The sequence below is a fragment of the Anopheles arabiensis genome, chromosome X (assembly GCF_016920715.1).
Source record: "Anopheles arabiensis isolate DONGOLA chromosome X, AaraD3, whole genome shotgun sequence".
NCBI classification, from domain to species: Eukaryota; Metazoa; Arthropoda; class Insecta; order Diptera; family Culicidae; genus Anopheles; species Anopheles arabiensis.
This window is the reverse complement of record NC_053519.1, coordinates 16,009,372-16,022,096: the sequence shown is the minus strand read 5'-3', so window position 1 is coordinate 16,022,096 and position 12,725 is coordinate 16,009,372. Positions and strand designations below refer to the sequence as shown.

The following is a 12,725-nucleotide window of genomic DNA, read 5'->3' as shown; positions in this document are numbered from 1 at the left end:
TCTAAAGATTTATGAATCTGAAAGATGAATAGATCTCCAAAGATTCACGAATCTGTAGAGATTTATGAATTTCAAGAGATTCATATATCTCACAAGATTGATAGAGCTTGAGCTTTTTATTCTTCTTCTTGGAGTAACAACCTACGTGATCATGCCAGTCTATCAAGGCATTCTTGATAAGTACCACGCAGTCGGATAGTTTGTTTTGCTACGGGGAAACGGTCCAAGAGAGGCTTGAACTCACGACGGGCATGTTATTAAGCGGGATCGCGCAAATTGAATAATTGTGATAAATTCATGAATTCCTGGAGATATATGGATTTTAATGGATCTATGAATGTTATAGATTTATGAATATATGAAGATGTGATGAATCCTTGAATATTCATAAATCTTTGAAGATTCATGCATCTTTGAAGAGTCGGTTTATGATTCGAATCACTCATCACTGAAGATTTATATGAATCAATCTCAACGAAAGATTATTAAAACTCAACACTACACAAGTTCTGCCCACTTAGGACGAGATTTAAATGGTTTTTGTGAGTTTTTGTTTATGTGAACTGGTGCAAGTTGAAGTTTAAAGCTATTTTTTCAGAAATAGTTCACCAAACAATGTTGTGAAACTTATAATGAAAGGTCTCAGCAGCACTAGCACAGGCAATTAAAGGCGAGGATTCTCCTTTCCGTGGGTCGATAAATTCCAGCAGTTCGGTTGCGTGCAGTGGAGCAGACAAAGAGCTCCTTGAAGGTGTTTCGTTCCCTTCGAGAAGGAAGCTTAAGGTTCCCTGCTTTGGCTATTTTTTTACGCGTTGTTTGTTGGTTTATTGTTTGTCCCCGAATTGGAGAAATAGAAGACAGAGACTCTGCGCCTTAAAGGGCTAGAAAAAGCGACAGCACACTCTACCCAACAAAAAAAAAACATTAAATTAAAATAACTTTGCGTCGACACATAAAATTTACTGCCTCGTGACTTTTTGCTTTTATTTGTTTCGCCCGCAACCCTTCCCTGCCCATGGTAAAATAAAACGGAAACGAAACGGTTCTGTACAACATCCCCCCTCGGCGTGCAGCGAAAATATTTGTTGCGCCGGGGCGGTTTGGTCCTCCGAAGTCCAAAACCTTTTTTCCTTCGTTTTCATTTTCGGTTTTGACCGTCGCCCGCCAAGCCCGCAGAGCCAACATGTGGCGCCAAAGGAAAGAACAAGAGGAAGAAGAAGAAGAGGCAAAAAAAAGGATTTTCTTTCCGCTGCCGCGCCGCCACCGCGCGTCGCTTGACCCAATCGGTGGAATGGAAAATTGGAAATGGTTTTTGGTGTGCGCACGCACCTTCGAAACCGATTGGCCTTCGCTTAGCTCCACGGGGGAGGGAAATGGGGGAAGGGTAAGAAGACCAAGACACTAAACACACACACACGCACAGTTGCATTCGCGCTTTTCATGTTATGTTATGCGCGTTTTATGCACTAGCAAGATCAATGCATACGCATCATCATCGCCATCACAACAGCCCGCGGGTTTGTGATCGCTTCACCGCTCGGTGCTCGTCGTTTATGCTTCACGTCTCTGGTTTCACTCGCCGTCGTTATCGGATGTATGTTCCTTTTGTTGCACCGTTGCGCTGGAAGGCGAGCGAGTGAGCGAGACAAGGGCCCTGGACACGTCCAATCAATCACGCACAATCGAGATCAACCGAACATCATTTGCCCTGTGTATACCACCACCACCACCAACAATCACCACCATCATCAGGCTGCATAGCGCCACCGCGTGCGTTTCTCTGTGGGAGAGATGGTTGGACGCATCGCGTGTGTGCCTGGCTGGCTTTTTTTACATTTTATCGATGAGGATCACATTTTTTATTGGTTGGTCTGTGTGTGGAGTATTTTTTTCTTCTCCTGCGAGATCAAGAGAAAGCTCTAAGCCGTTGGATTTTGCTATATTAATTAATTGTGCGTGTATGATTCTCGTTGATGTCGAGCGGTTTCGTGTTTAAGTCGTCGCTTGCCTATATTTGCCTAACGATCCCGTCATAATTGTACCGTAGTTGCTGTTATTTTACTTGTATGTACTTTGTCTGCTACCTCGAGCTCGCTGCATCACACGGTGTAAGCGGTTAACGATTTATATCTTTTTTTATTTACTCTCTTTCGTCTGCCTAGCATGCATGGGTGTTTGGTTTGAGCTTGATTTATTGTGTCTATTGTTTAATATGTTTATAATGCAAATTGCTTCAGTTAAACTAAATGTTGTAGTCGTTTTTTTAAATTTAGTTTGAGCAATAAACACCACTTACAATAATTAAAAATTATCTATCAACCGGTTGAGCTATTCCGAGCTCTTTATATGCGCGTGTTAACACACTGATAATCTGATAGCGCGCTGGTCGTGCGTGAAAGTTCGTCGTCTAGTGCACCAGAGGTCGCACGATCAAATCCTCATCCAGAGAGCTCTCGATCTCAAGAACTTTTCTCTGCTGCAAGGAAACTCCAGTTAGTGCTTCTTGCAATTATTAATGGTCCTTCGAATTGAGATTATTGACCCCTGGTGGTGAATAAAGAAGAAAAAGAAGAAAATATTGTTGTGTAGCATTTTTAAAATATTTCAACCAAACAAACGGACGTTGTTTGGTATTGCTCTCTTTACATCGCTACCGTAGGTAGAGTTTTCCTTTTTTTTAAAATACATTTTCTGGTGTACCGGTTAGCCCGGTTTTTTTTTTCATCGCTACCCATACTCACAAGCGCACCTAAACCATGTTCTGTGCTTGCCAAGAGGGGTGTGTCGGTACAGTAAAGCACCGTGTAGCGCACAACAACCTAAACCGTGAGGGAGACAGAGAGATAGCGAAAAAACAAGGATACTGTGCAGCTGTCGTCACACGGATCAGTGATCCTCATGACCCTACCGGATGCGTGTTTGTGTGTGTCTGTGTGTGTATAGGTTTCTGGAATGTCATTCCCTGCACCAAGGTGGTGTGCGCGCACATTATGTGTCTGTGAAATGTACACTAAAACCGGAACTGCATTTTTGTGTTTTGCGTGGAACTGGGGTGGAATGCCGTTCGTGAGTCCCTTTTGCCCGGACGCAGTCCTCTGCGTCGAATTCCAGCGACAGCGGGATCTAATTATGATTTCTGTCCCTCTGCTTCGTTCGTCCCAGCTAAGGGAGAGCTGTTTCTGTGCGCGAGGGAAATCGTAATGGTTCACGCTCAATGCAAGGGGCAAAACGGCGCTTTAACGGCATCGGAGCTCCGTATGTCCTTTCCACTGTTCTTTGCACGGGGGCCAAACTAAACGCTCGTTGAGGGATTTCAGTTTGAGTTCCCTGTTTCACACACACTTGCGTACGTTTGTCGCTCAAAACGGCGGAATGTGTAGTGCGCTCGCACCCATTATTAAGCGCGTGTTGCCATTCACGGTCACGTTTTTGGGTTGATTCGTTACGCTTTACTTTGTACGGTCGTTTTTCGGTCTTGCTTCTTGGTCGACCCCCAGGCACGCTTGCGGAAAGACTGCAGCTCTGTGTGTATAGTTTCGTAAAACCATTTAAAAAAACGGCCATCAAATCAACTAACCAACAAGCCGGGGTTTTTTCGGGTTTCACTTACGCGCGCCTAGACCGAAAAGATTTGGCTCTCGCCGAATCAACAGGTTTTGTCGTCGTCCCCCTACTCGCCAATGCACCTCAAAGAAGCCTAATTTTGATTCGTTTTTCTCTTCTTCCTCTCTCTCTCTCTAATTTCGCAGACAGTGGACTGGGAGCCAGCACCATTACGGCAAGGTGGACACAGATGGGTCCCGGACCAACGGCCGGTTCGTTGGTCCCGGACGATACCAACGGTTCCGGCGTGGACGGCGGCAAGCATTTGGACGTCGGCGACATGAGCGATGTAAGTAGCGCCGTGTCCAGCAGTGGCAGTAGAGGCGAAGAGGCGCCCAAAAGTATGCAGCCCGCTGCACAAATGCGACCGTTTAAGGTTTCGGTGCTTGTTTTCTAACCGTTTCGTTTGTACTCTCTCGTTTCATTGCAGGACGTAAGTGGAGCGTGTAAAATGCTGATTAGTCAGCGCATCAGTTGTAGAGATTGCAAAGATTAAAAAAGGCGTTAGAAATGATGTCTTTTTTGTAGTTTTTGTCTCGCTAGTGGAGAATGTTTAAGAGAAGAACTTACGCTCACACATCTTTTTTTTTTGTTTTTGTTTTGTTTGTGTGTCTTTTCCCTTCCCTTTCCTCCTTTCCTCGTGCTTTCCCCCTACCCTTCTCCATGATGACGCCTTACTCTTTTCCTTCCCGAACCCCACCGCGCGTTGTGTTAGGACGAACAGGATCTGTCGTCGGCGGATGCCGAGGGCGTTTGGAGTCCGGACATCGAACAGAGCTTCCAGGAGGCGCTAGCCATCTATCCACCGTGCGGTCGCCGAAAAATCATCCTCTCCGAGGAGGGCAAAATGTATGGTAAGTAGCAAAGCACACAGCCCCTTCTCGCCCGCCAATTCTATGCAATTTTGTTTAAAAAAAGGGGTTTAACGCTCTAGTGTAGAGCATGAGGCTCTGTGTTTTTGTATTGCATCCAGGTGGTGCGGTGGAGCACTTTTATCTTATCGCGCCACGGCCACGGCCGGACGTGAAGCCGGCAATGAAACCGTCCTCTTGTCCATCATCGCGTCCGCTTATCGCGATGGTGCACAGGGGTTTGTGATACCAGAGACCAACACTTCGAAACACCAACACTGGACACTAATTGTACCAGCTCCCGAGCGTATGAGTGTGTGTGTGTGTGTGTGGGCATCATCGCAAACTTCCTCAATCGGTGGGTGGTGTTTTCATTGTTGTTGTTGTTGTTGTTGTTTGTTCGCTGTGGCGCGTCATTTACACGGTCAATTGAGTGCGGACGAGACACACAGAATGACATCATTGGCCGAGTGTGCTGGAGCAAGTGCGATGCAGAGGGACCAATTACATCTTGATTTCCATACCTCCACCATCTTCCCAGCGGGCTACCTTGGAGCACGAAAACACCTCCAATAGAACACTGGCAAGAAAAACAAACACACCCAGAGAGACGCCGGTGGACCTGCAACCCGAGCACTGCGCGTTAATGATCAGTGTATGTTTCGACTAGTGGTGTGCTGTTTGGAGCGCACCCACGACAGCTATTGTTAGTCCGATTCCAACTCCAGCAAAATCGGAATTACCAGTTTCGGCCGTAGGCGGAGTAATGACTCGGGAAGACTCTAACTTTGGACAACTCGGAATGACTTCAACTCCGGACGACTCTGGATGATTCTAATTTTTGGCAACTCTGGATGAATCCGATTTCGGACAACTCCGAATGACACCGGACGAATCCTGATGACTCGAGGATAACTCTAACTCTTGACAGCTTCGGACAACTTTGGACGACTCCGGATGACTACGACTTCGGGCGATTCCGGACGACTCCGTAGCATTCCAAAACGACCCCGGATAATGCTGGGAGGACCTATCATCCAGAGTCCAGGTTCCGAAATTTTCAGACTAAGATCGGAATCGACTCGGGAATTTTGTCAACCCATCACTAGCATCCATCCGGTGAGGCTGCAATACACAGCTTTTCCCAGCGAGCCAGCGAGATGCTCTTTTGTTTCCAGTGGCGCTAGGCGGTTTGGTTTTCTGTTGCGAAGCCAGCAGCAGGATGGCCACTCGTTGCCATTCGGTATTTCGTTGCCATGGCATTTAATTGGCAAGCCGTTGCAAACGCCCGACTGCGAGAGTTTCGCTTGACCGTGTGGCCGGCGATCCTTTTTGCAGGTGAATGCGCACGATATATATATACATCAGCCCACCGCTTCAGCTTCGTGTGACAACTGATTACTGCCATCCATTGCGCTGGCGCTTGCCTGTGTGCAAGCTGAAACTCTCTCAAGTGGGCCGCTCGCTCTCGCTTGTCCGCTACTATCTTTGCTACTTGGTTTTTGGTTTGTTTCATTTTGTTTCCTTCCATCCAGCGCAGCATCAGCGTTGCAATTGCCGCACGGTATCGGTTGCGCGTGCTATCCTTGTGTCGCGAAAAAAGAAACAAATACACATATACACACACAAAGTTCAAGTTCAAGACTATCGGGCACGGATGCGGACACCGAACGTGCTCATGGATGGTGGCAAATTTTGGCAAACGATAGGCAAATATATGATTGGGGGGATAAAGAGCTCGCGCACGCACGGAGTGCTAATTGTTTGACTGGGTACACACACACACAGACTCACGATTAAGTTGGCAGAGAGACCTTCAGTTTTGAGTGGTTTCCACTTTCTTTGAGTAAACAACGGCAGCTTTTTATATTAATAACTTGATGTAAATAGGCTCGTTAAAAGGCTTTGGGTCCGGGCTCGACGAGAGATTTGAACTCTTAATGCGTTACTTGAGAAGCACACGATTTACGCGCACGACTATCTGTTAGCAGCTTGTATCACGTGCTCAATATCCGCTTTTATATCGTGCAGAGCAGAGCGTCGTGCTCTAGAAGCAATTGGACCATATCTTCAAATAGAAAGGCAAGAAACTTGAACCTGAACACTTCTTCGCTACTTGGAAAGTAACTCATTTTACATTACAATCGCGCCCCACAAAATAATAATCGTGTACTGCTGCATCGCATTGATTCGTTTCGTCGTGCTCTAATCCTTGCCTATTTTAGCGTGCCAAAACGGCACAATCAGCAGTTCAAACGCACACACACACACACATACAAGCCGAAGTAAGTGCTGTTCCGGTCAATTAGCTTAAAAAAAACCCCAACTCAGCCACTTCACAGCCAGTGTGGGGAGGGGCACTGTTCTGCAAACGAGCGCACTTTGGGCCCCCCGCCTTGGTTGACAACGACACGGCCCTTTGGTTCAGGTGTGTGTGTGTGTTTGTGCGTGTGTGTGTGTGTTTACACGTTCGCGACGTTGCATAATGTTGGCCGTTCAGCTGGTGCACAACAACAACAACAACAACAACAACAACAACGACAAAAACCAGAATGCACTCCATGTCCCTCCGTCTAGAAAGGCGCTAACTACAACTCGATTCGCAGGGGGAGGGGTTGGCGTTCAGACGCGGGTAGACGGTGCGGGGCAGACCCCGTTATGCGCGCGCCATTCTAGCATGTTCCAGCCCGCAGCTGGAACAGGTCAAACTGGTCGACTGCTGCTCCGTTCCACGCTCTGTGTTCCACTTATACACATACACACACACACACAAACACACACAGAGACAGACCTGGTCGATTCACTCCCAACATCTAGTGTTGCTAAGCGACATATGTGCATTAGTTTGTGTGTGTGTGTGTGTGTGTGTGTGTGTTTGTGTGTGTGTGTGTGTGTGTGTGTGTGTGTGTGTGTGTGTGTGTGTGTGTGTGTGTGTGTGTGTGTGTGTGTGTGTGTGTGTGTGTGTGTGTGTGTGTGTGTGTGTGTGTGTGTGTGTGTGTGTGTGTGCGTGTATGTGTGTGTAGAAGACATTTCGATCAGTTTGTCTTGGACCAGCTGGGCCGAGAGCGCACTTGAAGTATGGTCAGAAGCTTTATTTTTTTATTATTTTTTTTTTCGTTGTTAATTTGTCTTTGTTGGGTTATGAAACACACCATTCAGTCGCATCAAAAGCTGCGCACTGGTGCAATGTTCTTCCTTGAGTTTGACGTCACAGTAGGCTGCGTAGGTATTGCTGCGTGCTTGGTGCCGTGACCAGGATGAAACAGAGAAACATCAATCCCAACCGCCGGAAGTGCGGGACGACAGCACATTGTGTACAGAGTGTGCGAGTACCTCTCCAAATAGTAATCATTTTATTGCAATAATATTGCCCTCGCCTAACACACCGTCATCATCATCAACCGTTCCTCGTTGACATCATCGTCTGACAATCATCAAGCGCCCATCAGCACACCATTATCAGCGGTCTGACCACTATCGGGCGTTACGATTGTGTGTGTGTGTGTGTGTGTGGGTCTCTATCTGTCGCTCTGCTTGCTATTGCACCCTACAGGAGCACTTTACTGCTCGTGACTTTTGCCCACTCAGCTAACATAGCTGGGAGTAGGAAGGGGCAGGGGCGGGAAGGCGGGGAACCCTTAACGAAAACCCAAAACCACTTCTTGTCTCTCGCTCCAAGGCTGCTTGGAGCAACAGGAACAGGGTGCTAGAGACGGTCGCTGAGGGTAGAGGGGGGGGGGAGAGTTCGCAATTTGTCGGCAAATTAAATTTCTTACTACAAGTTTCACCGCTGTGCCGCCACTTCTCGGTTTGGCCCGTTTTGTGCTGCGTTCTCTTTTGCCCATCTCTGTACCTCTCTCTCTATCTCTCTCTCTCTCTCGGACTTGGGCCATTCTCGCTTGCTCGATTTTATACTCCCATTGAAGATGAACAGCAATTGTCCTGCCGAAGATGTCGGGAAGGGTGGGAAAGTCCAACAATCATTTTGCCCAGCTGCTCTGTTGCTGTGAATGCGTCGATGGCTGTGTGTGTGTGTGTGGTTGAAGTAGAAAACTTTCCTTGCACGCAAGTCTTGCTGCAAGGCTTTAAAGGGCAGGGCAGGTGCAGAGGGTGTGGGGGAGGGGGGAGATGGGAAGTTTATGGGGATTCAAATTAATTTCCTCGTCGACCATGATGCTGCTTAAAGGCAGTCGCCTGCCTTGGCTGTGTTTGTGTGCCTGTGTGTCCATGTGTGTGTGTGCACAATCCATATCCTGCTTCTTGCCGTGTCACTGCCGGAAAGGGATAATATACACCCCGTACCTCCCTCCATCCCCTGTTTTGCCGCGTGGTCGTTGCTTCTCGCCGCCGGACCATCTCACGCCGTGCGCTTGACGATAAGATCAAAGCAGCACAATGAACGATCCGAGCCTTTTTCTCGGGGGATGGTTGGCGAGGAAAGGGCTCCTTCTTCCACTCAAGCCCACCCCCTCTCTCTCCCTACTCTCTCCCCGCGCCCACCATTTCTGCGATGACAAGCGGGATAAACTTTCTTCGCCCAAACCAACACCACCAAGTTCTCAATTCAAATGAAAGTGGGCGCCCACTACCTACCGGTCCCTACACTCCGGGAAAAACTCCGGGAAAATCTTGCCCAACACACAGCGCACAATAGGGCATTGGCAAAAAGCGAAGACGTCCAGCGGTCCAACGCAAGAAGCGGTTCCTCCCCTTGTTGCCGCCGCTCGCCACGTTCAAGCTCTCGCCCGCTTCCGAGGGAAAACCCCCCGCCCGAGTGAGACGTTTGATCTTGAGTTGAGCAGCAGAGAACCTGGGGGGACTGGGGGACAATAGTGAAGGATGGCTATGGTGCTTTATGTATCGGTTTGACCGGTTTGGTGTTTTGCACGGAAAAGCACCGGGGGGTGGGGATAAGGAGGGGACAAGGGGAGTGCCCTTTTATTACCCTCTCGCTTACACTTCCTTTCGCACTTTGCTGCTGGCTGTGTTGTTCTGATGGCGGCAATCCGTTTTGCAGGCACGGTGCTTCCCTCGCAATCATAATTCAAATGTCCAATTTCCGCTATTTTCTTATTTTTATGGGAGGGGAGGGGGGTGGAAAGGGGAAAAGAAGGGGGAGTCAAGAAACTGTAGTCACTGGACTCTACCGGCGCTTCGGTCCCATGACTTTGGGTTACAATTAGAAGCGCGCGCGAGAGCGGTGAGTCTGCTGCGCCCGGTGCCGTGACCAGGATTGTAGGCGAATGATGCGAAAACTCTCGCGCGCTGAAAGGTGGCATAAGGGTAATTGGCTGTGCGGGAGCGCTGAACAGTCGCAATGTTAGGATGTACTTGTGTTTGTGTGTGTATGTATATATGTGTGTGTGTGTTTCACCAAAAAGGGCAAACATAAATCCTAAATGAACAATACACTTGGGTGTCCAAATAGCAAAAAAAAAAAAACCCGGTGGCTGTGTGCTGGGTCCCGGTCCCGGGGCCAGGAGGATAAGATTTATTTGCCTCACAATGGCTTTCACAAGGAGACACACACACACACAGATACAAGCACAGAGCGAGGGACAGCGCGGTCACCAAATTCGTGTCCTTTTTGGGCGAGGGTTGTACACGATTCCGTTCCGCGACTCCGCGCGAAGCTTTAAGCCTGACAAACCTTTAGAGCAAGCAGCAACCAGCAACTATATTGCTTACCGTAAGAACAGCAAGACGAGTGTGTGTGTGTGTGTGTGCCCCGTCGATGGTGGTGGTAGTGTACTATGTGTTTTTGTGTTTGAAGTTTGTAGTTCGGAACCAACCAACTGAACTGTTATCGCATTGGGGCTGCTGTTTCGGCAAACCATCCAGAAATTAATAAAGGGATTTGTACTAGGTGAAAGACAAAAAAGAATGCACACACACACACACATACTAGTGTCTGGAGTCGTAACCATTGCTGCTGGCGAGAGTTCACCAGAGCGCCTAGCCTAGGCTCTACCCTGTGTGCAAACTCGTCCCTCGTGCTTCCTGGTGCTGCTTTCGAACTCTGCTTGCCAATGCTCCCTTTTGCCCCAGAATCTTGCCACACTGCTACTCACCGGTGGTAAAGGTGGCGGGTGAGGGGGGGGGGCGTGGTGGTGTTAAGAGGGGTTTCCCACCGCCTGCATGGGACAACAATGGTGGATCCCCGGTGTACGCTCTACCAACTTCTTCTTCGGTCTTTCGCTCGGTTCGATGGAAAGTCCGGAAAATCGCCACCGGATACCGGGTCAGGGCGCAGAAGGTGAAAAGCCAAGGAAATGGGAAATAAACTCAACCCGCGCCGCCTGCTGTGCCTCCAGCGGCAAAAGGTCCGTGTAGCTTTTCAACAGGGTTCGTCGCCTGCCCACCCTTCCTTTGCCAATGGAACATGCTCTCAGCTCGACTTGTTGTCGTCATCGTCCTTTCATGGGTGTGTTCTCCGCTTTCCTCTGTACATGTGTGTGTGGGTGTGTGTGTGGCTGTAGCTGGACGTGTATAGCTGCAGTGCGGTGCGTGTGTCTCCCTTGTGTATGTGTGTGTGCATGTATGTGCACCGTGCTGCCTGGAACCGTTCACTAATTGCACATTCTTGGCATAGTTTTCCTTTCCCTCGTTTTCCACACACACACACACACACACACACACACACACACACACACACATACACACACACACACACAAACACACACACACACACAAAGTCCCTGGTAGTCGATGTTTTCTTCGCTTTCCCTTCCCATCGCTGCCGCCGGCATCATCGCATTTTCCTCGGGAGCTCGGGGTTTCGCTCATGCATGCCATACCTTTCCCATCTCTCCCTCTCTCATCTCACACCACATTCTCCACTGTCGACGTTAGGGCAGAGGAGCGACTCCCCGAGCTCTCTCCCCCCGCTTTTTGCGCAGCAATATATGTTTATATCGTATCCTCGCAAAACCCTCCCATACACACACACCACTCATGGACCACTCAACCCTCAACCGAGCGGTGTCTCCTCGTGTCGTCTGCTGTGTGTAATCGTCGGTAGGGCTTCTTCCGGGGTGAAACTTGTTCCGCACACTCGTTTGGAACTCGTCACCTACGCGGTACGCTGTGGCACATATAAACATCCAGAAAAGGAAGAACAAAACCTCTTCCAGACATCAGGCGGGACCGTGCAGTACCATCGCCCGGGAGGTGTCAATCGGGAGCGGTCGCTTTGCTCTTCTTGCGAGCGGCTGCCATCACCCCATTCTTTTGAGTCTGATTTATTCGCTTTGCGCTCTCTCACACGCGCTCTATCTAACTTTTCCGCCTTTCGCTTTATCACCAAACTACAACCCTCTTTGAGAAACACAGCTGTGAACCCTTCTTCCCAGCAGCATCTTGTAGCATCTGTAGCTGGCGGGCAAAGGAATCATCATATGTTCCACCTTGCACTAGATCGTACCGGAGCACTGGTAATATGGGTAGGGATGACTGTGTACTGTGAAATGTGGACCTGGGGATGGTGGGCGTGTTGCGATAGTAACTATCGAATTATTGCAAGCACTCACACACACACACACACACACACACACAGCTTGCCTGTCGGCTGTGTAAGCTGCACTTAACCTTTCGCACGGTGTCGCGGTGTGAAGAAACAAGCACTTTTGGGTTGCATCGGCCCAAAAGTTGGCCCTTTGCAGTGTTTTGCCCGCTTGAACGCGAAATGATGCGAACATTTGGCTGGCTCAAAACAAGACGACATGATAAAGCCCCGAAAACGGAAGGCAATCGAATGTCGCCAGTTTAGTCCTTCGAACCAGATCGGATTACAAAACAATGGGGTTAAAGTGGAGAACAGAAGATAGCGTAGAACGCTTGTGTGATTGAAACACACTTATTTACGTAATATGATGTTAGAGTTAATTATTTTTAGCATTTTGATTAAACCATCATGTACCAAACATGATGTTTCCAAAATTGAGGATCCAGGCTAAAACCGAAAACAGAAATTGGTCCCTTTGGAAGCTTGAGTTAGAAATCTGAAATTACAACCCGTCAGTGGAACAATATTCATCATCCGGGTTGTATTTTCCTCACCAATTTGATAGTTGCGTTCCGCCATATTGCAATTCATCAACTGATTAATTGTTGACATAATGTTGTGACCCAAATGTCATCTTTGATAAAGAAAAAGCTATTTGAAATCGTCAAACGCACTCAGAAGATTATTAGCAACAAATTGCATACCTTCAGGCGCGCCCAAACTTTGGTCCTTCGAACCGGATCAGCAAAACAATTTACTTTACCAGT

General features: G+C 48.4%; 1 protein-coding gene across 13 annotated transcripts in view; it reads left to right on the top strand.

Moving 5' to 3' along the window:
• The window catches only part of LOC120906580 (protein scalloped), a 101,890-nt gene that overhangs the window by 79,465 nt on the left and 9,700 nt on the right, over positions 1–12,725 (top strand). For all 13 annotated transcript variants that reach the window (XM_040318347.1, XM_040318352.1, XM_040318353.1 and 10 more), the window contains 3 exons: positions 3,750–3,892; positions 4,034–4,036; positions 4,319–4,457. In XM_040318347.1, coding sequence (XP_040174281.1) covers positions 3,750–3,892; positions 4,034–4,036; positions 4,319–4,457 — 285 coding nt within the window. The remainder of the gene's footprint in view (positions 1–3,749; positions 3,893–4,033; positions 4,037–4,318; positions 4,458–12,725) is intronic.